At 37.6% G+C, this 25,826-nt stretch overlaps 3 protein-coding genes across 4 annotated transcripts in view; 1 reads left to right on the plus strand and 2 right to left on the minus strand.

Annotated features, from left to right (window-relative positions):
* Positions 1-5,158, plus strand: part of LOC109004332 (phosphate transporter PHO1 homolog 1-like) — a 7,359-nt gene extending 2,201 nt beyond the window's left edge. The window contains exons 6-14 of the mRNA XM_018982852.2: positions 588-717; positions 1,563-1,683; positions 1,794-2,043; positions 2,162-2,266; positions 2,403-2,447; positions 2,563-2,715; positions 2,829-3,107; positions 3,494-3,630; positions 3,760-5,158. Coding sequence (XP_018838397.2) covers positions 588-717; positions 1,563-1,683; positions 1,794-2,043; positions 2,162-2,266; positions 2,403-2,447; positions 2,563-2,715; positions 2,829-3,107; positions 3,494-3,630; positions 3,760-3,850 — 1,311 coding nt within the window. The 3' untranslated portion in view covers positions 3,851-5,158. The remainder of the gene's footprint in view (positions 1-587; positions 718-1,562; positions 1,684-1,793; positions 2,044-2,161; positions 2,267-2,402; positions 2,448-2,562; positions 2,716-2,828; positions 3,108-3,493; positions 3,631-3,759) is intronic.
* Positions 5,159-13,539: 8,381 nt separating this feature from the next.
* Positions 13,540-14,925, minus strand: LOC109004333 (lysine-rich arabinogalactan protein 19-like). The gene is made up of 2 exons (XM_018982853.2): positions 14,121-14,925; positions 13,540-13,810 (listed from the first exon to the last, which is right to left on the minus strand). Exons 1-2 carry the CDS (start codon positions 14,910-14,912, stop codon positions 13,718-13,720), a joined length of 885 nt encoding a protein of 294 aa, XP_018838398.1. The 5' UTR covers positions 14,913-14,925; the 3' UTR covers positions 13,540-13,717.
* A 1,522-nt stretch (positions 14,926-16,447) lies between these two features.
* LOC109004334 (tRNA(adenine(34)) deaminase, chloroplastic-like) lies at positions 16,448-24,104 on the minus strand. 2 transcript variants are annotated; one of them, XM_018982854.2, is made up of 4 exons: positions 20,260-24,104; positions 20,093-20,180; positions 17,624-17,751; positions 16,448-17,371 (listed from the first exon to the last, which is right to left on the minus strand). In XM_018982854.2, exons 1-4 carry the CDS (start codon positions 23,859-23,861, stop codon positions 17,101-17,103), a joined length of 4,089 nt encoding a protein of 1,362 aa, XP_018838399.2. In that variant the 5' UTR covers positions 23,862-24,104; the 3' UTR covers positions 16,448-17,100. The 2 variants fall into 2 exon arrangements, with proteins under 2 accessions (XP_018838399.2, XP_018838400.2); XM_018982855.2 differs by lacking the exons at positions 16,448-17,371; positions 17,624-17,751 and adding an exon at positions 18,345-19,522.
* Between the last annotated feature and the right edge of the window lie 1,722 nt (positions 24,105-25,826).

The raw sequence follows: 25,826 nt of genomic DNA on the forward strand, positions 1-25,826 counted from the left end.
TTTATCCTGCTTTCCACGGTAAAAGAACAACCTTGCATGATATTATGATTGGATCATGTTAAGATGTTGGCCACCATCCATCCTTTCATCTGAAGATTTGGAGACAATGCCAAGTGGGCATTGATCCTATACTTCGTGTGTGCAAAAAACGGATGGCCTTGGATTCATATAAATCGAACTTAGATATTCTTTGTCTGACAACTTACAGTTTGAGAACCACTTAGGCTTGTTTGGAAAGTGAGATGAAATGATAATTTTGTGAATAACAGTAAAATAGTTTGTGAATAATAGTGAGATAGTTTAAGTTGAGTATTTTTTTGGGTTTTGGAAAATGAGAGAAAAAAAAGTTGAATAAAAAATATTATAAAGTTAAAATATTATTAGAATATAGTTTTATAATATTATTTTTGTTTGAAAATTTGAAAAAATTGAATTATTTTTTATTTCTTATTTGAAAGTTTGGAAAAATTATAATGATTAGTTTGAAAATGTTTTTATTTGAATTATGTTTGGGAATGAGATATGATGAGAATTTTGAGATGAGATCTATTTCCAAACAAGTTTGCTTATAGTCTCAGAAATGACAGGTGATGAAATTAGAGGATGAAGTTGAAGAACTATTTATTAAACACTTTGCCGAAGAAGACCGCAGAAAGGCCATGAAATACCTTAAGCCACAACAGCATAAAGACTCGCACTCTGTTACCTTCTTCATTGGTGAGTTATTTAGATAATCCAGAAAGCATTTTCTTTAAGTGACATTATTTAGATAATCAACCATTGGTTGGAGAGCTTTAAGCTTGTTCACTTTTCAACCAAAATTGGATTTAAAGAAACCCAAAAAAAAAAAAAAAAGGACCCATGTGGCCACTAAGCTTTGAAATAGTCAGTGGCTGGTCCATTTTTTTGGGTGGATGATAAAGCACCCTGTCCCATGCTAATTGCTAAGCCATAGTTAATGTTTGGGTCAATTTAAGTGTAAAAGATAGAACCTTAAAAAGCCCATCAACAACTACAGGGCAGCACTGATCAGTTTCCCAAGTGCGGTACCCAAGTATGTTGCATGGACGCCTGAAATGAGTGCAAGCACCCATGCATGACGTGAGCTTTTGACACTAGGATGATTCCATGTCTTCCCCTGAAACACCATCAACTTCCCTTCAAATTATTCAAACATTGACTATTGTAATACACCATAGGTTTGCCTATGCTTCTGTTCACATAAAGTTCATTGAATAGAACAGCTGAACATCCGCTGGTCACGCCTGTGGTAATTGAAAGTTTAGGGTATACTATGAATCATCATTCTAATCATCATCTCGTAATGTGATACCAAATGAAGAAAGAACTATTTCATGTTATCTTCACTTAGCTATCAATTATTTGATGTCACATCAGAAATGATGAAAGGATGATGATCAAAAGATGACGAAAATAATTTCTCGTCGAAGAATAACTGATCCTTGATTACTGAAAAAATAATAAACAAAATAATCACAACATTAAAACTCCATTACTCAAAAATTGATACAATTTCATTTAATCTCTTCAAATACAATCAGGGCTATTCACTGGATGTTTCTTGGTGCTTTTTGCCGGATATGTTATTATGGCTCGCATGATGCATGTGTACAGACCGGCATCACATTCAGTTTACATGGAGACAGTCTATCCTGTATTCAGGCGAGTACCTCACCTCTGCATAAGATTTCTTAAAACACCATTCATTATGCAAAATCAGATTTGCATAATCTGTGAAAAGCGGCTAACAAAACAAACTTGCCATTTTGCAGTATGTTCAGCCTGCTGTTTTTACACTTCTTTCTGTATGGCTGCAATGTTTTTGCATGGAGAAAGGCTCGTATAAACTACAGCTTCATCTTCGAGCTAAATCCAACCAAGGAGCTTAAGTACAGAGATGTTTTCTTGATCTGTACCACCTCACTGACTGCTGTGATGGGGGTCATGTTTGTTCATATGTCACTAATAGCTAATGGGCATTCTTATGAGCAAGTCAAAGCTATCCCTGGTCTTCTGTTATTGGTAATTTTTTGTTAAAGATCTAGGAGATAGAAATGCATAGTTGAACAGGTCTTTATTTGTTCAATATTCTTCTCTTACAGATAACTGACCATTAAATTGACCATCTTCTGAATGACAGGTCTTCTTGGCTTTACTTGTGTGCCCCTTTAATATTTTCTATCAATCAAGCCGTTATCGTTTCCTTAGTGTGATAAGGAACATCATTTTATCACCTCTCTACAAGGTACCACATTACTTCAACACTCCATCATCTTTATATCACATTAAGATCATTCAGATACGCTTATAAACATTTTCTTTTAATAATATATATTATATAAAAAATTGTCATTCTAATTCATTTATCTTATTCTCTGCAGGTTGTCATGCTGGACTTTTTCATGGCTGATCAACTATGTAGTCAGGTTGGTTTCAGCACCAAATAAGAGCAACAAAACTTGGGAAACCTTAAAGAGTCTAAATAATCATTAGGTGCCTCAAACCTCATAGATTAACAAAATGCTTTGCTATCTTAAATAGGTACCAATGCTCAGAAATCTAGAATATGTGGCGTGTTACTATATAACTGGGAGCTATAAAACTGAGGACTATATGCATTGCAAGGAGGCCAGGCATTACCGGGATCTTGTTTATGCAGTTTCTTTCCTACCATATTACTGGAGGGCAATGCAGGTACAGTATTAATCTCTCCAGTTCACCCTAAATTAGTTCCTTGATTTTCATAAACTGTATCAGATTATATGTTCATCTCCTTTTCTCAATAATCAATTTACCTGAACTTGCAGTGTGCCCGGCGGTGGTTCGATGAGGGCCAGACAAGCCACCTTGTCAATCTAGGCAAATATGTATCAGCCATGTTCGCAGCAGGAGCAAAAGTGGCCTATGAGAAAGATGGTGGTGCTGGATGGCTCTGTCTTCTTGTGGTCATGTCCAGTGCTGCAACAGTGTACCAATTGTATTGGGACTTTGTAAAGGACTGGGGTTTGCTCCAAATGAATTCCAAGAACCCCTGGCTTAGGAATGAATTAATGCTTCGGCAAAAGTTCATTTACTACTTGTCTATGGTATATGCCGTGGCCCTTTTCTCTCCTAACTTGGGAAATTTTAGTCAGAGTCTACGGGCCATTGGCATACAATTGGCACCTCCTCCAACTCCTAGATATTAGCACCCACCAAGTGATTCTGATCAGACAATCAACTTGGATATCTTAGATATGAAGAAAAAACACCACAAGGTGGACAATGAACATATTTTAAACATAGATAAATTTTTACTATTGAAAGTAAGATTCTCAAAATAGTCCATTGAAGACAAGATCAGAACAAAGAATTAGACGTTTTCTGAGACTAAATAAACATTTAGAAATCTTGACTACTTTCTGGGTATATAAGATTTAGGCCCTTTCATTTTTAAAGCCAGATTTGAGTGAAACTTTGGTATGCCATGCAGGGATTAAACCTTATTCTCAGGCTTGCTTGGTTGCAAACTGTTCTTCACTCAAAATTTGAACATGTTGATGATGGAGTCACTTACCTATTTTTAGCAGCCCTTGAAGTCACTAGGAGAGGGCTGTGGAATTTTTTCAGGTAATATGACCTTCAAATATTAATTATTTTGAATTTTTTTTTACAATAGCCTTTAGTGGCATCAAAATTGACATTGTAAAACTTGTATCCTTTTCAGCGTTCTAATGAACAATTGTTCAAATTGTCCAGGTTGGAGAATGAGCATCTAAATAATGCGGGCAAGTTTAGAGCAGTTAAGACAATACCACTTCCTTTTCATGAAGTGGATGTGGAAGATTAATACCCATTGGCAACAATTGCTTATGGAATTGGATTCGGGGGGTCATAAATGTTCTTTGGACAAATACATCTGAGAAGAACCTTGTTGTTCTCAGTCAAGTCGATGCAAAAGGACATCCACTTTATCCATTGGTCATTGGATTATGGGAACAAGGTTCATACTTGAATACAAAATTTTTATTCGACAATGAAGAGAAAAGTCGTGCAAAAGCACAGTTGTCTTCACAACTAGTTGACACAATGTTACAAATGTCTATCTTTCTCCTCTGCTTACACAATACCAAGCTTGAAACAACACAAATTTGGCATCCTTCCAATACACTTGTGGAAATAAATCCATGAAAAACATGTAAATTGTTTATTGATGGTTATGAAGTATTCTGATCAAAGATTTGTAGTGCAAAGGAAAAAGTCCAGATATTTCCCAAATTGATAGATAAAAGTTGTAATTGCTGTCTACATTGAGATTGTCACCAAGAAAAAGGAAGCAAATGAAAAGGCTACCCGAAAAAGAAAAAGAAATCATCACTGAAAATAACTAGACAAACATGAGATGAGATCACTTAATGAATGTCTTGTACATGGAAGAAAGTATAAATAAGATCATTTGAGATACGACACAAAACTACTTGATTTGTAATGGAAGCAAAACATTAAAATAATAGAACTTGATTTCCAAGAGATTTTGAATTCCAAATCTCCCGTGAATTTAACAATTACTTTTCCACTTTGGAAGTGTCTGGCTGCAATTCCCAAATAAGCATTTTACATTTCTTGTTTAAGACAAAATACAGAAGAGAAAAGGACAGTAAACAGTTGCTAACATTTTGCATTTTGTCCTTGTGAAATGGAGACAATCCTCAAACAAAGATAGACAGCCTCAGAGCCAACCGGTTTATCAACCAATAAAGGTGAGGGGGAACTATGAAAAGAAAAAAAAAAAAACAGAAAAAGATCGAAGCCACTTGAGCAAATAATCAGTCTCATCAATGCACAACAAAAGCACCCTGCTTGCTGTGCAACCTAATGCTCTCTATTTTTATCAATGGTTGAGCCTGAATACACTGTATTTTAAAACAGGGAAATCCAGTTGTGGGAAATGCAACGATGCATAAGAATTTCAGCATTATATGCAGATGTCAGCCATAAACCGTGAAATAGTCTATACAATGCTCCTTGTTAAAGATGGAAAAGGATCATGACATTGGATATAAAAACCAATCCAAAGCTGTTTTCTTTTTCAAATTTCTAATCATAAACCCTTCCATATCTAAGCAAAAGAGTGTGTGAATCAGTGATTACCAAAGTAAATGCCAAAACTGAGCAGAGAACAAACCTTGAGGCAGCCAAGGGTGACTTCTCACTCCATTGTAACAACACCTCCTGAACAAACTTTCCAGTTTTTAGCCAATCGATTACATGGATAAAATGCTAAGATGTAACAAATGGGTCCTCTTGGGCCTCTGTTCAAAAGCAGAACGAAGTCCAGCAACACCTCCACGTGCTTGTCGCGTGACAACTAGAGGACAGTAAGGTCTCAAGTTTTCCCACATTGTTCGTGATGTCAGGCGTCAGTTTTCAATCTTCTCTCGGCTTGGATGGCCGCCTCCGGCATATTGTAATGGGGGTAGTGATAGGCTTACTACCTATCTACTACCCATCTACTACTTGTAGTATTTTTATTTTTTTATCATTTTATTTTAAATATTTTTTTAACATCCTTAATCATTAAGAAAAAATTAAAAAAATATATAAATTTACTAATTATCACTTCCTTAACTATTAAGTAAAATAAAAAATTATAAAAAAAATCAAATATAAAAAAAATAGTAAATGAGTAGTAAGAGGGTAGTAACCCTATCATTTTCCTTGTAATGGACCCTTGTTCTATAATTAATTTTCTTAAATTGTGCTGACTACTTCGAGGGAGTCAGGCCTCTAGAAAAGTGATCTAGAGAGAGATAGAGATAAATAACACTTGAATACTTGTAACGTCCCGATCCCGAAGGTCCGGAGAGTTAGCTCTTAATACTTAAAATTTACTTAAATAACACAATTATAAAATTCAGAAATTTCATAAAATATTAATCCACTTAATCAAACCAAAAATCTAAGTTCCTCTATGACGACAATAAAGAAATCCCCAATAACATAAATTAGAAATTCTCTAAAAACTCGAAAACATCCTCAACTCATCAAAACAAATACCCGAAAAATAAATCAGTTTACTAACTACGACCCTTAAATAAGCATTTGTACCCTCAGACACTTATTCCACTATGATCATCACACCTTGCTAAACTTTCTACTCTTGTTCTCCAGCTGAATCATCAAAATTATCTGAAAAATATATGGAGATAAGGGGTGAGTTATCAACAACTCAGTAAGCAGAGGACATATACTAGTGTGTAAACATGAGCATTTACAGAAATTAGAATGCAGAACAAAATATTTTCTTTCAGAATGCAGAATCAGAATAATGTTTTCAAAATACAACGTCAGAACATGTTACCATAAATATCAGAGCGATAGTTCGAAAATATTCATAATCAAAATCTCTTTGGCATAGCATAAACTGAAACATCACATCTTATCTTGTCATATCAGAACAAATACCATGTTTAACCCCCGTGGTAGAGTTGTGCAAACCCCAGTAGCTAACCGAGCAGAAACAGAAACATAATGTGAATCTTCCCCTTATTCATTCTCGGAGCCCCGAGTGTGCATATAGGAAAGACCACGCAGAAAACCACTTTATTTCCAAAGTGGGTGCACCAAAAACAGAAAAGTTGGTACCAACCCGAACAGAGGCCACAGTTTTACACTCGTGGTGAGGTCAGAATGGAACAGAAACAGAAACAGAAACAGAATGTTATGCCAGAGGTTTTCAGAAATCACATCAGATCATATCAGAGTACAGAAAATCTTCAGAACAGAACAAAAATCATATCACAACATAATTTATGCACAAATTTCATATTCGCTCTATTTTTTCAAAGTTCAGAAACAGAATGTTAGAAATAAGCTCATGTCTACACCAGTCATGACAGATAATAATTTCTTCTTAAACAGAATCTCATGAGTAATGCAGAACAAATAATTGAGGCAGTTCAAATTTCTTTTCAACATCAAATATGTATATTTTCCAAAAATAACCTCAGCTCATTTTATTTTAAATGCAAAGTCTAGCATAGGAATTCCGCTTACCTGAACTTCTTAATTTTTTCGAAATTCCTCAAAAACGTCGAACAATAATTAATCGTCACCTATAAAATAATCACGTAATTCTCATAAATATCCAATTAATCACGTATCTCAATATTTAAGCCTAAAATGCTAAAATAACCTATTTTAATTCCTCAAAACCTAAAATTACCACTCATCACTTTCTAAGATAGGAATTTCTGGTTGGAACCTGGCTCTGATACCATTTGTAACGCCCCAATGGAAGGCCCAAACCACATGACCTATGCTCCAAAAAGACTAGTCAATGATACAATTAGAGCCTCATTGGAACCTTATAAGCAGTAAGAACTTCTCATTCCCAAGCAATATGGGATCTCATACACCACCTACTCTTATCCATATCATATGGGGTATCACATACTAGAGTTGGCCTCAATCCCAACTCATGGCTATCTCTTTATACAAAGCTATGAAAATACAAGGCATAAGAAAGATTAAACACGACTGTGTTTATTCTTCTAAAATGCATACAACGACACCGTCTAGTAACTAACATAACTGCTACAAAATGTGCAAAACGATACCGTATTTAATTAACTTCATTAAAAGAAGACAACACCGTATTACAACTAACATAACTGTCGATCCCTCTGCACTTCCCCTTCAACGCAGCAACCTTCCATTGTGTTCTTTCCACCATCCGGCACATAACATACCCTCTCCCTTTAGAGAACCTTGCCCACAAGGTGAGGAAATTTTTCACGCAACTTCTAATAAGCTTCCCATGTAGCTTCCTCAATTGCAGCTCCCTTCCATTGGACAAGAACCTCAACCAATGGCCTGTTATTTACTTTCCTGGTTCTCTTCTGCAGAATACACTCAGGTTCTGGTGCTAATTCTCCATGAAAATTGACTGGCGGTAAGATGGACAGAGGAGAGATCAATTGGCCTAACTTCCTTTTCAAACAAGAAACATGAAACACTGGATGCAAACTAGAAGCCTGAGGCAAATTCAACTTGTATGCTACCTGCCCAACCCTTTCCAGTATCTGAAATGGCCCATAGTACTTGGGAGATAATTTTAGATTCCTCCTAGCCACCAAAGATTGTTGTCTATAGGGTTGTAACCTGAGAAACACCCACTCTCCCACCTGAAATTCTCTTTCAGTTCTTGACTTATCAGCCTGGTACTTCATCCTTTCTTGGGCAGCTTGTAAATTCATCTTTAAAGTAGCCAATAGCTCCTCTCTTGTTCTAAGCACATCTTCCACTGCTTGATTAGCTGATAACCCAGGAATATAAGATTGCAACTTGGTTGGAGCTCTGTCATAAACTACTTCATAAGGGGTTAACTTGGTCGATGTATGAAACGTGGTGTTATACCACCATTCAGCTAAGGTGAACCAATCAAACCATGAGCTGGGCTTGTCAGCTGCAAAGCATCTCAAGAAATGTTCAAGACATTTATTCACTGCCTCAGTTTGGCCATCACTCTGAGGGTGATATGCAGATGAATATGAAAGGGTGACACCTTGTAATCTGAACAATTCTTTCCAAAAAGAGCTAGTGAAAGTAGCTCCTCTATCTGAAACAATATTCTGAGGCATACCATGTAGTTTGAAAACATGGTCAAAAAATTAAGAAAGCCACTTTCTCTGCTGTAAAAGGGTGCTTAAGGGCCATAAAGTGGGAGTACTTTGACAATCTATCCACAACAACCATCACCACTGAGTAACCTTTAGAACTAGGTAAGCCTTCCACGAAGTCCATTGATAAATCAGTCCAAATAGTCTGTGGCATTGATAAAGGCTGTAACAAACCAGCTGGATGGATGTTTTCTACCTTATTTCTTTGACAAGTTTCACACTCCCGAATGAAGGTCTTCACATCTTTTTTTTAAACCAGGCCAGTAAAAATCATACCTTACCCTTTGTAAGGATTTATGAAATCCTGAATGACCAGCAGATGGACTGGAGTGAACAAAATGCAGTAACTTCAGTTTTAACTGCTGACAATTAGGGACATAAATCTTGCCTTTTCTGAACAACACTCCATGTTTCACAGTAAAAGAATTGTGTGAAGTAACCCCATCTGTTAACAAGGACAGCTGCTGTTGAGTTACAAGATCTGAGGCATAAGCTTGTTTAAGTTCTTCCAACCAAACTGGTGTAGGATATGAAATGGCATATACTGCAACTTCATCTTCTTGGCAATCCTTTCGAGATAAGGCATCAGCCACCTTGTTCTCTATCCCTTTTTTGTATTCAATGGAAAACTCATAGCCCAACAGCTTTGAGATCCATTTTTGTTGTGCTGTTGTACCTACATTTTGCTCCAACAAATACTTCAAGCTCAAATGATCAGTTCTTATTGTAAAAATAGATACCAACAAATAAGGTCTCCATTTCTTTATAGCTAGAACCAATGCTAACAGTTCTTTCTCATAGGTAGAGAGTGTTAACACACTCAATGACAAACTTTTGATTGAAATCTGGCAATGCTAAGACAGGGGGAGTCACAACAGCTTGCTTTAACTCCTTAAAGGCCATAGAAGCTTCCTCATTCCATAAAAAGGCATCATTTTTTAACAAGGAAGTCAGAGGGCTGGCAATCTTACCATAGTGTTGAATAAACTTTCTATAATAACCAGTTAAACCCAAAAAACCCCTCAAAGCTTTAAGAGTTTTTGGAACTGGCTAGTTAACCATTGCTTCCAATTTCCTTGGGTCAGCCTTCACACCCTCCTTGGAAATCAGATGGCCCAAGTACTCAATCTCTTGGCACGCAAAATGACATTTTGACTTTTTAGCATATAACTGATTTTGCTTTAAAACTCCCAAAACAGTAGCTAAATGTTGCAAATGAGCTTCTAGGTCTTTGCTGTACACTAGAATATCATCAAAGAACACAATTACAAATTTTATCAAGAATGGTTTAAAAACATCATTCATGAGAGCTTGAAAAGTGGAGGGAGCATTAGTGAGTCCAAAGGGCATAACAAGGAACTCATAATGTCCCTCATGTATTCTAAAAGCAGTTTTGTGTATGTCTTGAGGTCTCATTCTTATCTGGTGGTAACCAGATCTAAGATCAAGTTTGAAAAAAATAGTTGAGCCAAATAATTCATCCAAGAGTTCATCAACTACTGGAATTGGATACTTATCTTTAATGGTGGCCTCATCAAGCATTCGATAGTCGATGCACATCCTCCAAGAACCATCTGCCTTCCTTACCAGTAACACAGGTGATGAGAATGGGGACTGACTTGGTCTAATAACTCCAGTTTTAAGTAAATCAGCCACTATGTGCTCAATTTCTACCTTCTGAAAGTGTGGGTATCTGTATGGCCTCAAGGATACTGGAATAGACTCGTTCTTTAAAATAATTTGATGGTCTCGAGATCTATGGGGAGGAAGGCCCTGAGGCTCCTCAAAAACCACTTGATAATTCTGCAACAATTCATCAATCTGGGGAGGTATAATAGATCTCTTCTGCATCGGCTCCACAACCATTAATTGAAGCCAAAACCCTTTTGATCCCACTTTAGAAATAGTAGCTAGCTCCTTGTTATCAACCAACTCAGCATTTGTTGAGGTCAGCCCTTTAAGAACTACAGTTCTTGTGCCATATGAAAACTGCATGTGCAACTCAGCAAAATTCCAAAGTATGGGACCAAGTGATAGCAGCCATTGCACTCCCATGACCACATCACAACCTCCCAAATTAAGAGTAAAGAAATCAGCAGTAAAAGTTGTACCTTGCATATGTACTGGTACAGCAGTGGTTCGACCCAAACCTTCAACAATATCTCCATTTGCCACTCGAACCTAAATGGATTGATCCTTATCAACTTCCAAAGCACACTTCTCAGCCACTATTGGATCCACAAAGTTATGGGTACTACCAGTGTCTATCAAAATGACCACCCTTTTTTTATTGATTTGTCCCACAATCCTCATTGTTTTAGGATTTGGAGTTCCTCTAATTGCTTGCAAAGAAATTAAAGCAATATCACCATGCTGAAGTTCTCCTTCCACAATTTGCTCCTCATCGTGATCTTCAGCAGTTTCCTCATCAAGAATATCCATTCCCTCTAACACATAGATCTTTGGCTTAATGCACTTGTGGCCTGGATGCCACTTATCTTCACAAAAATAGCAAAGACTTTTCTTTCATCTTTCTTGCATCTGTGCTTAAGAAACTTTCTGATAAGGTAGCTTAGTATTAGACAACACCTTTGGTGTTCCTAATATGGACTCACCTGCAGAATGTCCTCCAAGATCACTACTAGTACCCTTCCAAGGTCTTCTTGTTGCCCATACATATTGTTCTTGAATCTTGGCTAAGCCAAAAGCATCATTTAAAATAGTTGGATTAAGCATCCTCACTGGTAGCCTGACTTCGTCCTTCAGGCCACTCAAAAAATAGCTAAACTTATTTTTTTCAGAAACCCCTTTAATTCTATTGGAAAGTAACTCAAACTCTACTTTGTAGACAGTAACAGAATGAACTTGTTTTAAACGTGTTAATGCCTCCATTGGATCATCATAGGCTGAGGATCCAAACCTTACTTGAACAGCTTGTGTAAATTCTTCCCAGGAATGAAAGGTGCCAGCTTCACTAGCATCTTGAAACCAAACAAGGGCTGCCTCATCCATATGAAATGAGGCCAAGAAAATTCTCTGTCCAAGAGGAACTTGGTGATACAAAAAATACTGATTTGCCCTATATATCCAAGCTGCAGGATTCTTGCCAAAAAATCTTGGAAAGTCAAGCTTAATCCCTTTAACAATAGATTTGTCACCCATGTTGCGAGTGTGCCCTTCTTCATTATCACCTTCTCTGCCGCCACGATGACTGTCTTGATTAGGCCTTGCATTCTGACCATTCCCTTCAGAATTGGTGCAAGAAATTCTTGAAATCTGTTGCATAAGATCCGAGAACCTTTTTTCTTGATTTTCTCTTTCCAATCTTGCTGCTTCTTGCTGTTGAAATAAAATGGAAATTGTATCGTCCAATTGCTTTTGTTGTATTTCTTGCTGCTGTTTGACTTGATTAACTGTATCCAGAAGCTGAGCATACAATCTTGTACCTTCTGCCATTAGTACTGGCTCTTGATACCAACTGTAATGGACCCTTGTTCTATAATTGATTTTCTTAAATTGTGCTGACTACTTCGAGGGAGTTAGGCCTCCAGAAAGGTGATCCAGAGAGAGAGAGAGAGAGAGAGATAAGTAACACTTGAATACCAGAGTTAGCCTCAATCCCAACTCATGGCTACCTCTTTATACAAAGCTATGAAAATACAAGGCATGAGAAAGATTAAACACGACTGTGTTTATTCTTCTAAAATGCATACAACGACACCGTCTAGTAACTAACATAACTGCTACAAAATGTGCAAAACGATGCCGTATTTAATCAACTTCATTAAAAGAAGACAACACCGTATTACAACTAACATAACTGTCGATCCCTCTGCACTTCCCCTTCAACGCAGCAACCTTCCATTGTGTTCCTTCCACCATCCGGCACATAACACATATCAACCTATTTCATATATTTAAACTCTCGTTCCAAATAACAAAATGTCATCGTTCAATCTGCAAGAGCATCTATGCTCAAGAACTGCTGTTGAGATTTTATTGCTTTGGGAGAATTTAGTTGCACTTGTTTAAAAATGTATCCTCCTTTTCTGTGAATTCACATATGTTGCTTTTCCTAGAAACCATGCAGCATGCACTTTCTATGGTTTTTTCTTTTTGGCCCATTTTAGTTTCCTGCATATTCTCCAAGCAGGGTGAAAATAGTGACAGAAAACTTCCGAGATGTTTGCTTGTACAATTCGCTTGGGATGTGTGGGATGAGAAAACAAAGAGGCTTGTTAATCGATTGGCCAATGAGTTGTCCTTGACTCCTTATCTACCTACAAGTATTCCCTATTTTCTTATTTAGTGCTATCAAGATGGAACTCGTGTGGTAAAAATTATGACTTTTGGAGACTGGTTTCCAATGTACTGATCAAAATGTAAATTGATATTTTCCATTTTGGAGAAGGTATTAAATAATATTGCAGAGTGCAAATCCATTTATGCATGTCCGTCTTTCGGGTTGGCAGACAAACGTGATATGACTTCTGGAAGACAGTACCAAAGCAATATCAAGCAATGGGAAGAAAATCCATCTATATATGTTAAATATGTTTGTCTTTGGATTCTTATGTTGTGACAAAGATTATCATCTCTAAATGTTGCGTGTCGGATTTGGATAAAGTCAAGATAATTTAAGTTTGGAACTCAAATAAATTAACCTTAACTTCATGCATTCATAAACTCCTCAACTTCAACTTTAAGTTCCTATATTGAATTCACATATCATATAAATAATTAAAGCCCCGCTTTTAAGTCAGAAAGTGGGTTGATTGATGATCTTTTTGGGCATGGCCTAATTTGAAGGCTATAATTCGCATGAGTTCTCATTTAAATAGTTCCATGTATTTGGATGTAGTTCAAAATCCAGCTTCATTAAACAACCCTTCAAAAATTGGAACTACAAAAGCCTCACGATTTGGTGCAGTCTCCTTATTATATATTCATTTCTATATCTTTTATTCTTTGCAAGAAATAATCAAGTCTTCAGAATAACAGCAAATCTTCATCATGCAATGTTGCTAGGAATTGTATCATGTAATAGCCAACAGAATGGCAACTGCAACTCCTGCACTCATCCACCTTCCAGACATTCCTCCCTGCTGATGTACCGCATGTCCTTTGCTCTGTTAATTAAGGGGGGGAAAAAAAAGAGGATCACTAAAAATAACTTTGATGTGATAAATGACCCTGTAGCCTAGTAGTTCTTTTTCCTCACAGTTAGAGAGGAGGTTCAGGATTCAACTTGCCGGAGGTGTAGGATTTGTTGGGTTAAGGGATTCTTCTATCGATTATAAATTTTTGTTTCTAGGAAAAAAAAAATATGTGAAATATAACATAATCAAATTTAAATTTTGTTCCAAAAATTTTAGTTGACGAGACGAGTAGAGCGGGAGTTTTATTGAGCTTATATTCTAACAGGACTAATGGCATTACCGAATTTGGTGATGGTGCTGGTGAATCTGTTTCCTGATCTGTGTCTTCCACTGTAGGAGGCGCTGGGGGGCTGCGAACTGTCCGTGCGTGCGTTTGTGCTGGTGCTGGTGCTGGAGTTAGTGCTACTGATGCTGCATGATGTCTCTTGTGCTTGTGTCTGTGCCTCCTCCTGTGCTTGTGCCTTGCGGGAGGTGGAGGCGGTGGGGGCTCTAAGATGGGTGCTGGAACTGGTGCCTCTTTAACGGGTGCTGGTGCTGGTGTTGGTGGTGTTGGCACTGGTGATGGTACTGGTGTCAACTTTGCAGGGGCTGGCGCTGGTGGCGCTTTGCTTGGTGATGGAGATATCTTCGGCGGTGGTAAAGGTGGCGGTAAAGCTGGTGGTAGAGGTGGTGGCAATGCCGGTGGCGGTGTCCTTTTTGGTTTTGGTGGTGGAATCTTAGGGGGTGGCACCGTTGGGCTTAAAGACGGTGCAACTTTAGGAGACGGTACTGCTTTTACCGGTGGCTTTGCTGCAGATAATGGGGAGGCAGAACGAGGTGCGATTGCAGTGGGTAACTTAGAAGGTGCAGATGGTACTGTTGAACGAGGCGGTTTTGCGACTGGCAATTTGGATGGTGCAGATGGCACGGTAGAAGCTGGTGGCTGCTTTGCTGTTGGCAAATGAGATGGTGCAGCCGGTATTGTAGTTGGCAAGGTAGACTGTGCGGCCCCTGGTGCAGCTTTTGCATTGCCAAGGAATTGTGGAAAGCAAAGACAAACCAGGAAGAAAGCTGCGCACAACATTATAGCCATCTCTGTGGAGATGAGAACTGGTAGGACTTGGACATACTGATCATGGCTACATATATAGGGCAAAGAGAGCGTTACGAGAGTAGAAGACAGGTGGGGTGTGATGTTGGAGGGAGAGAAGGGAGCGATGTAGAATTCATGTGATTGCTACGTCCATTCTAATGATTTGGCAAACGAGTTTGTTAAACTTCTCAAAAAATTATATATATTCATCATCTTTCCAACTATTATAATTTCATCGAGAGCGGTGATTTAATGGTCTTTAGCTTATTTCTATATGATTTAGAATGCATGAAATCCTTTATTCAAATTAATCCGAACATAGATTTGGATAAATTATCAACGATTAAAATGTTATTATGGTCACATCTAAATAAGGAAGCTATCTCTAGTTGCCTCATATCACTACTCACAAAAGATAGAGATAAATATCGTTCTTATACTTGATTTCTTCATCCACAATCATATGCTCGTTTGAGAAGTGAGATAAAATAAGAATTTTATAAATAATAATAAGATAGTTTGTGAATAATAGTAAGATAGTTTGAGTTGAATATTTTTTGAATTTTAAAAAATAAAATAAAAAAAATTGAATAAAAAATATTATAAAGTTAAAATATTATTATAATATTACTTTTGTTTGCAGATTTGAAAAAATTGAATTGTTTTTTATTTTTTGTATGAAAGTTTAGAAAAATTGTAATGATTAGTTTGAAAATATTTATATTTGAATTATGTTTGAGAAGGAGATGAGAATTTTGAGATGAAATCATTTTAAATAAATTGTTATTTAAGTGGTTGATATATAAAATCACTTAAAATGTGGTGTGATTGAGGATAATAAAATTTAGGAAGGAAAAAAAAAACCATTATCATTTCATCATATCTTGATAAATAAATATAAATAAGAAATAAATTTTTAATCATTTGATGTGGAAAGGAAGATGACGTATATCATTTTTCTAATCTTACAGAACCTTTCTCACCTTAGTTAGCTCGCGAAGGGAGCCTTGAAGCTGAGCCTAGTGATCCAGCTTCAGCCGCACTATATTGCAAAAGCCTGGTTTTGATCTACAAAATAACCATCGCCTATTGAAATGTTTTAATCAATCTTTTCTATCATCGTTACTGATATTATTTCTCTGTCATCAGTATGATTACTGGGGCTGAGTAGGCATTGGCCAGCCCCCCACATTTGCTACCTGCCCGACCGAGCCTTAGGACCGATTACAAGAACACTCCTTTAGGGGACTGTATATTTTTCTGAATAGATTTTTTCTTTTTAAATAATGATACTCATTATTTTAATTTTTATCATCTCATGATATTAGATAATTAGAAATTATTTATTATATTTCATTTGTGAACTTATCATCTAATGTCAGATCATGAAATGATGAGAGGATGATGAGAAAATAGATGATAAATAGATTTTTTATATCTGCATTAGAACATGAAAACCTCATTTATCATGGCGCTTTTGACAAAAGTAAAGGATATGAAGGGAAGTGAATTAAGTAGATAGCATGGATTTAGCATTGGCAAGCGCTGAAGAACTCTTCACCAAACTTATTTTAACATGTATATGTCACCGTATCGATCCCAACATTTGATCTAAACGCTGGTGATCAGTCCACTTCTAGTAATTGGATGAAAGCAAGTCTCTAGATTCTTAGAACTCCTTTTTCACCCAATTTCTTCTAATCACCCAGAAATGATATGCAAGCCGAAAAACTCATCTTTGCTGCAAGTAAACAGTCGTTTTCCGTTTCATGCAAACTTCCAAACAAGGAAAAAACAGAAGAACAAACGCTTAGACGTTCGAAATTGTAAATTGTCATAAATTGATCCCCAAGGTAACCTGCTTGATCTTCAGTTTCCAATCAAGAAAAACAGAAGGTGATCTAGCGACTCTTGCACTGCCACTGTGCTAGCCAATTATGTGCAAAAGGAGCCCACAAAATAAATTCTGGTGCACCACGATGTCATTTCCTTCTTCCTATTCTATCAAAGTCGCCTCGAGTCTGCATTTTAGTCCTGAATTCCCAATCCATCCAACATCAGATAATAAATTTTGAGGTCAAGGAGTCATCAAACCACAATGATACCAACTTTGTTTGATTTTTAAGGAGAGACATCTTTCTCAACAAAATTTTTACTGCTTGAAGAAATATGGGGTTCAGTACCATCCTTACAAACAGAAAACATGGAAGATATCGTGCATCTTTGTAAGGAGTTTTGATGGATGGTGAGAACCAGAAAGTTGTGCAGATGGGGGAGGGGGCTCTTCTTTCTTTCCTTTCTTCCTTCTCAGCTGGAAGAATTGCTGCATTACATCTGCACACTCCAATGCCAACACCCCCCGCCGGATGGTCATTTTTGGGTGGAATGGGTGGACTGGAGCAGCTGGCTTATCTGACAATTCCGAGCCATTTCCACCTTCACCTCCATCAGGAAAAAGTCTGCAAAAATAAATTAAATGTCAACTTACAGGACATTTTTGTTTTTCTTCCTCACAGTTGTTAATTATAGTTATCCATCCATCACCTCTATGTTCAATATAAAAATGTCCATTAACCCGTAGAAAATAATAAAATAAGAGGCTTACCAATCCATTAGAAGATTCAGCATAAGTTTTATTTCAAAATCCAAACGCACCATCACTTTAATGACCAAAGGAGAAAAGAAGCAGAAACAGCATGTAAGTTTCATACCTAATCCAGCTGCCATCGGCTCCAAGAAGCTTATTGGGAGCTCCCCATACAAGAGTGTTGACTCTTGCTTGAAGTATTGCTCCAGCACACATGGGACATGGTTCAAGAGTTACATAAAGAGTCGTCTCCTGAGGATGGACGAGATTATTAAGCTGAAGCAAGGTTCAATCAAATAGCTTGACGGGGAAAACATAAATCCTATAACTAAAACTTCATAATAGATTGTTTTCTATAGAGACTAGATTCTACAGAGGCCATGGTTCTTGTTAACTTTGTAACCAGAATGGTGGATAACAGTTAAATAACCAAAGCATCGGATAGTGATACATATCATGACCAGTAAAGACAGCTTTTTTCTTATTTTATTTTAATTTATTTTGCTTTTATTATTTTAGTTTAGTTTTTGGGTGCTGGAAAACAAGTAGTCGTCATGATGGTAATTATCAGCCACACTCCACGTTCAACAAATTATCATATCTGAAACACATTGCCTGTTGACACACTTTTCAGTTTGAGGTTATTGGATGAACCACAGAATGCAAATTGACTCTGGAATCAAACGTGACACATTCTTAAAACTTCGGAATGGGTAATAATAAGCACAGAATCGTTATCGGAAGTTAACTACTGAATGAGAGCATGACTTTCTTTTCGTATTCCAAAATCTGACTGATGGTAAGCCAAGAGGCCAGTTCAAATCTATAATTTTTTTTTTGGGGAACATACGCACTTAACCCCTATGGGTTGGCTCAAGTGGTAAAGGCATTGGGCTTGGGGGTATGTTCCCCCCAGGTCTAAGGTTCAAATCTCCTTGGGTGCAAATAATCTCTAGGAGCCCTCAGACTAGGGAATTTTCCCCTTGGATTATGTTAAATACCCAACCATTGATCCAAATGCCCTAAGACTATTGGATACTAATTTGGTTAAACTTTTAACCCTCAAGATCATAACATTCTACCACGCTTCCGAATCCAATATCCACGGCGGCCCACTCTATCGACACTGACCCGGTGGTAACACTTTTCCTTTTGACAGCTTCACTCATCCATCAATATTTAATGACTTAACACTATGCCCATACATAATACTAAGGCATTTTAATACAGCCTATAGGTCACCCCTCCGTGACTTGAACTCGTGACATGATCCCTACTTTGATACCAATTGTTAAATACCCAACCATTGAATCAAAAACCCTAAGACCGTTAGATACAAATTTGATTAAACCTTTAACCCTCAGGATCATAACAAATTACCCGGGGTACACTTGAGGGAAACTCATTGCCAAGGGCCTATGCACCCCTAGGATTAGTCAAGATGCTGTTCCCAGACACCTGATGCCAATAAAAAAAAATGCACTTCATGTGAACCACAATGAAGAGCATCATAGAGAACACCATCTTCCAAAAAGAGGAATGAGCACCACTGCTTGATTTTTCTTTGGAAGCACCAAGGTGTATAAGTTGTTACGACAGTATTGCTCTAAGGGTTAATAATAATAAGGGGGTACCGTCCTCTTCTTTCAAAAAAAGGAATCAACATCATTGAGAACATTTACCTGGACTGTATCAGGAAGTTGGAAGTAAGAGAAGACTGCAGTCTTTATGTCAGCAATATTAGCTTGCTTATTCAGTTAGTAAGACAGTTGCTCACCAAAAATGATTTCCTTTTTTTTTTATAAATCAGACTTTTTTTATTGGCACTAGGTGTCCAGGACAAAGTACCAACTAATCCTGGAGTGCACAAACCCTCGGTATGGAGTTTCTGTAAGTGAACATAAATTCTCCCAATCCGATGGCCCCAAGAGTATAAATGTGCAGTTTCGAACCCAAGACGTCCGGTTTACACGGTTCACCCACAAGACCACTACGCCACCCCTTGGGGTTTGATAAACCAGACCTAACAATCATGTTTATTTATAATCAATTGTCAGAACTTAAACGTTATTCAAATCCAAACTTCAAGCAATTAATGAACTCACATTTTACTTATATTCCGCATTCTATATCATTATCAGCATTCAACACATTGTGGATGCAATGTTAATGCACGTATTAGCTTTATATATATTTAAAAAAATGTTTTCTTTATTATCATCATTATTTCCAAACAATTATGAGAAAAGTGCAATGCAAAGTGCTCGGTTCTATGTCATGTAGGAAACGCTTGCTTCTATTCTACCATTTTTCTCATATTGCCCCTAAGATAGCAGTAGCTTCAATTTCCAACCTAATCAGCAACATAAAGAAATTATAATGTCAGTTTGGTCCCTTCAATTTTAAAGAAGCAATTAATCCAAGTGTTTGGTTCAATTCCATATGAGAGTAGGACAAAGATGATGATGTAACACACCATTGGTGCAAAGTGCGAGGGGAATCTAACGCACATTTTCATCTTATCATATAAGTGAAGATGAGATTTAAAATTTTAGGAACAAAAATAGAATCAAGTTCCAACACATGAAATTACCGCAAGCCTCCAAGTGCGTAGCGAGTTTGAAGCCTCCCGTATGCAAATCATTTCTGCATGAGCAGTGGAGTCTCGTAGCTCTTCCACTCTGAAATACATATACCCATATAAATATCCAAAAGAAAATATCCAACCAAACAATAGAAAAATAAGCTCATAAAACTTACAGGTTACAACCACGACCAATAATCTTCCCGTGCTGCACAAGTACAGCCCCAACAGGCACCTCCCAAGAAGCAGCAGCCTTCTTAGCTTCCAAAAGTGCCTCCCTCATAAACATTTCATCAATTCTTCGCTGCTCGCTCTCAAGTTTATATGCTTCCTCCCATTCGTCAAATCTATCTCTTGGGATTTGCTCTTTACGCTGAAGTTTTCTTTGTTTCAATTCCCCATCCTTTCTCTTAGTCCCTGAGATTTCAGTCAATCTCGCACTAACAAGTTCCTTCCTCTGGTCCATGGAGGCACTTCCAGATGCAGCAGTTACTCCGGTTTCAGAAAATTCTTCTACAATGGGTGGCCTACGTATGCCTCTAGAAGGCGAAGCTAATGGTAATCCCACTTCTTCAATGCTAGAATGGGTTCCACGAAGACCTTTTGTATCTTCATTGAAACCTAAATTTTCATTTCCAGAGGCCAAGGAAATACCTTTTGACACTGACCCAATTTCTGATACAGTTAAGGAAGACAAATTATCAGCTTCAAGATAACTGAATTTATCCTTTGATCCCATTGTGTCAGAAGCTTCTCCTTGTCGTTCAATAGAAGTTTTCCCGCATAGGTTCCGATCAGAAGGCAAGACTTCCGGTGGCATGCTTCTTTTTTCCCTTTTTGTATTCTCATCATTGTTCTCCTCATGCTCACGACCAGAAAACCATGTCTCGCTGCTAGCAGACTTGTTTGATGAACTCCTTCCACCTGACCTTGTGACCAAATTAGCGGATTCAGCATGTGAAACCCACCTTAGTCGAATTACATCAGCTATGATACCCCACAAGGACCTGCCAGTTCTCTTCACAATGACATCCCCAGTAGTTGTAGTTTCCTGTGGTCCTTCTGCCTGGGAAGTTTGCTGAACAGATGAATCCGTTACATCCCACATTTCATCAGAAGGCCCCTTTGTTCCAGAACCCCCTGATGAACGTCTCAAACCACGCACCTTCAATTGAGAGTCTTCAGAAACAAATTGACTTGAGCTCTCTTGCCTGTACTCACCAGAAGCCAGCTTCATTTCAGAAACTTTCTTCTCCTTCTGGATTTGAGTCGTCAAAACTTCATGCCTCACCTTCTCAACAAACTCATCCACATGGTGCACGGATGATTTCTCTAAACGATCAGCTGAACCCAGAGTATCTTCAGGAGAGATAAAGTTTAAAGGCTCCCCATAAGTCTCAGTACTTTCATCTTTACCATATGATTCATGTTGCAAAGCTGAGACTCTGCCTCCTGAACATGTATAATAGGCACTAGAGCCACTTTCTGAAGTTTCACCTGAAACCTCCTCTAGGGTTGCATTCCCTCTAGTCATCTCAGCATGCAGAGAGCCTCTAGATACCAATTGAGATGGTGGAGGAATTAGCAGTGCCTCCGAGCTACTCTTATCCTCCTCCACATCAATCTGTTGTACTTGACCCTGGGAAACCAAATTCAAAGCCACTTGGAAACTAGAGGCCTCTCCTGAGGTTTCTTCATGAAAAGTTGGTAATTTAGAAGGTCTTTGACCCTCTCTCATTGATTTAATTTGCTTGACCATTTCATTGGTTTGATCATGTCTTTCTCTTGTTTCCTCGACTGGTTTTGCAAGTGATGTCAGGTTACTCTTTTCAGAAGTTCTTTGATCTGTAATTGCTTCTATATCACTAGCTTGAACCACTGATATACGAGTGACATCTTCAGATCCCTTCTGGGACTGGATTCTCTGAGGATCTTGTTTATCTGTTTTGGGATGTGGCCACTTCACTTCTGGACTTAGAGTGGAAACCAGATCTAAATTCTCTCTCTTGCTCTTCAACCTAGTTTCTGGCTGTGTAATGGAGGCTCTTTCAATATTACCTTTATGGAATTCTGATATTCCAGTGACTTTCTGGGATTTTCTTCCTGAGTCAATCTGTTCACTGGTCCATTCACCTGTTTGGAGGTGTCGCTTCTCTTTCTGCTGAATTGAACTCACAACCAAATTTGAATTTTCTTCTTGGTTATTCATTCTAGTATCAGATTGTCTTGGCCAATCAGAGATCCTCTCAACATCAACATCTTCAATTTCTGACATTTCAGTGAGTTGATGGAAGTTTCTTTTTTGTAAGGAAGTTGTCTCTACATCACTGGCAGGGAACTCTGGCAATTCCGTATGTTTCTGGTATTTTCTTCTAGGCTTGTACACTACAAAGGCTTGATTCTCTGTTTGACCATATTGCTTTCCTGTTTCCTTGTCCATATTTATCATCATTTTTAAAGTCTCTTCCTCATCCTCAATTTTCTTGTGGGAACTGGATGTCTTTCCATGATTACTTCCATAGACTCTTGACACTGGTGAATGCATTTCTGAGGATTCGTTCCTAGACTCTGTTGCTTCAACTGATATTTCAGTGAGCTTCTTCTCCGACTTTTTCCTCCACTCCCACTCGACACCATTTCTCACAGCAGTATTTCTCTGTTGAGGGATACCACCCTGTGCCTCTGCAGCATCTTGATGCATCTTATACTCTATACCCACTTCCATTTCCGCCTCAAATTTATCCTTCCCACTATTTCCTGAGTCCCTATACGCACTTGATGATTCTTCCATGAATCTGCCCTGCTTATCCTGAACTTCCATGTCACTCTCAAAACCTCCCAAAGACGAAAATGAGTAATAAGATGAACTAGAACCTCCTTTTCTTCTTCTATGATTTTCATTTTTGGAAAATGTTCCCCACTCCTCATCCTGCACACAATCCTCCTCCCTCGACTCAATCGGGACCAACTGCAGTTCATGCCTTGAATCACATTCAAGGGAAGACAAGCCAGCATTTTTCTTCCCACTATAACATTCACTACCATAACTCCCCCACTCTTCCAGCTCCGCTTGCTTAGATGAACTCACATTTCTCTCTCCACAATTAATATTCCCCACCCTAAGCGTGTCCCCTCTCTTCGATGACCTCACATATCTCTCCCTCCCACCACTCTTCCCTCCCTCCGCCACCTCAGCTCTCCTAGATGAACTGGAATTTCTCTCTCTACCACCAAAATTTGATCTCTTCCCCACGTCCACTCTCTTACAAGAATACCCACTTCTCCCTACATCACCAAAAGATTCCGCACCCACTTCCTCACTCAACAAGCTCAACAATGATTCCACATCGTCGAAATGACCCCGATGGTGCATTTCATTTTCCTCCTCAGAAATCATACAACTACATCTTCCATTTATTCTCCTACTACTATTACAGACACTCATCTTCTTCAGGGCACGAGAACGACCATAACAACGTCGCTCCAAACCATAAACCGGAAGCCCGTAATAGTACCGGTCTCCACCACCCCAGATCAGCCTTCTAGAAAGCGACCATTGAATCAGGGTGGACTGCCTCAGCCCATATAAGAAGCTAGGACTTGTGGGCACCGCATGGGTAGAAAAAGCATAACATCGACAACAACCACAACATGATGGTGATCGTGATGGGACTCTATCATACCTCTCATTCGAGAAGTAGGAGTAGTCATTGAAGGAAAAAGGAGTGTCTTTGCTCCGAAGTGGGTATATGGTTGAATTAGTAAAGATGCTGTGCATGTCGAGAGAGAGAGAGGTGCTTACCTTGATGTGAGAAACGGGTTATGGAGGGATTAGAGGATTGTTGGAACTGAAGCTGAGAGTGACAGACACCATGTAAAGTCTGTTGTGGATCAAATATTACTCGGATTGCTCAACTGGGAAATTCTGTTGAAAATAGAGATTGGAGTCCGACGGAGGGATTGATAGAGAGTCAGAGACTGAGCGAGCGGGACAGACTCGGTTTGGGCAGCCGAAACTCCGATTTTCTTTTTAATTTCTCTTCTCTTCGTTTTTTTCTGGCCATAAAATAAAAGAAATGATATGGGCTCTTGGAATTGGGCGGCTTAAGTTGGGCTTTAATAGGTTGAATCCTTGAAAGTTCCAATTATGATATCATGAGCCCAAAAGTGAAATTGGGATATGTTGGGCTCCTCTGTTGATAATGTTACATGGATTTGACTGAGCCCAACCAAGCTCACGGCCCACTCGACGAGATTCTCTGTTTTCTTCGATATTCTTTCCACTCCCTCGGTTCAAAAACTTTGGCATTGAGAAGGGAATGGAATCCAGCTACTACTACATATAAAACTGTGGCATCGAAAAGATAAATTATTATAAAAGATAAATGTTTTGTATAAATTTAAAATATATAAACAGCAATTTTTTTTTTGTAAAAAAATGAATTATATAATATTTTATCAAATATTTAATGTTGTTTAAAAACTATCTCAAATAACAATAAATTCTGTAATTTATTGAAGATCAACCAAGATCATGTTCTCATCTATAATTACTTTTCAATGATTACAAAAACCCATAGAGATTTTTATATCGAAACAATCACGTTTCTTTTGATTTTTATTAGGTGTGTCATGTGTGGGACATATAATCTTGAGTTATTCTATTCATTATTCTATTAAATACAAAATAAAAAAATAAAAGTAGATGTGTAGTGTAGAAATTTTGAGTATAATTTTTCTGTAGTCTTTCTTTATTTTTCTATGGTTTTATCTATAATTTTCATAATTTGATGCAAGTATGTTATTTAAATAATTTATGATATTTGTAAGCTAGATGTGTGACGCATCATTTATTGTGAAACTCAGTATTTTCTTAAAAATAATATTAAAATATCACTAATTTTTTAAATAAGAGGATTACAAAAATTAAGTAAACTCACAAACAAACGTGATTTCATGTGATCCGTTATATATATTTTATGATAAAAATAATTTTACAATATGACATAACACATTCAATTACGTCAATTTGTAAGTTTACTTTTGTGTAATTCTTTTATAACTAAAGTATTTTTCAATAAATTAATATGAGATAGGCTTACACATGATCAACAATATGTTGATTAATGTGATAATGGATAAGGTTCTATTAAAATGAGCATCAGATTTCAACGAGATAAACATGAAGATGATCTACTTTGTAATTAATCCACGTCACGTAAGTATATATAGTAGCACTACATGATGTGTCATACAATAATTTGGATGGTGCCTTTTAAAACCCTACCAAGAACAATTAAACCCATGCATTGAATTTCTAGTTTTCCAAAATGGAAACGGCCTTACCCATCATCATGTGCATGCATGCCCTTTTAAGTAATTATCTGCTCATGATGTTATATATATAATTAAGTTTGGAACATCAAACGTTAATGAATGCTTAAACCTAAACCACGTACACCCTACATGTTCTATCTCTTATAATATTAAATAAACAAATAAACAAGTCTTTACATTAATGGTGGGAGTTGTTGCCTTGTTGGGACACTACTTCAGCAACTATATATGAAATCTGTGAGATATATATATATATATAGAGAGAGAGAGAGAGAGAGAGAGAGAGAGAGAGAGAGAGAGAGAGAGAGAGAGATTACTGCAACCAAAATATTTATAGCCATCCTTGATGCGATCATCATGTGATATCCTTTCCATCTTTTTACGGGGCCGATCGAGCAGCATTCAA

The sequence above is a fragment of the Juglans regia genome, chromosome 13 (assembly GCF_001411555.2).
Source record: "Juglans regia cultivar Chandler chromosome 13, Walnut 2.0, whole genome shotgun sequence".
NCBI lineage: Eukaryota > Viridiplantae > Streptophyta > Magnoliopsida > Fagales > Juglandaceae > Juglans > Juglans regia.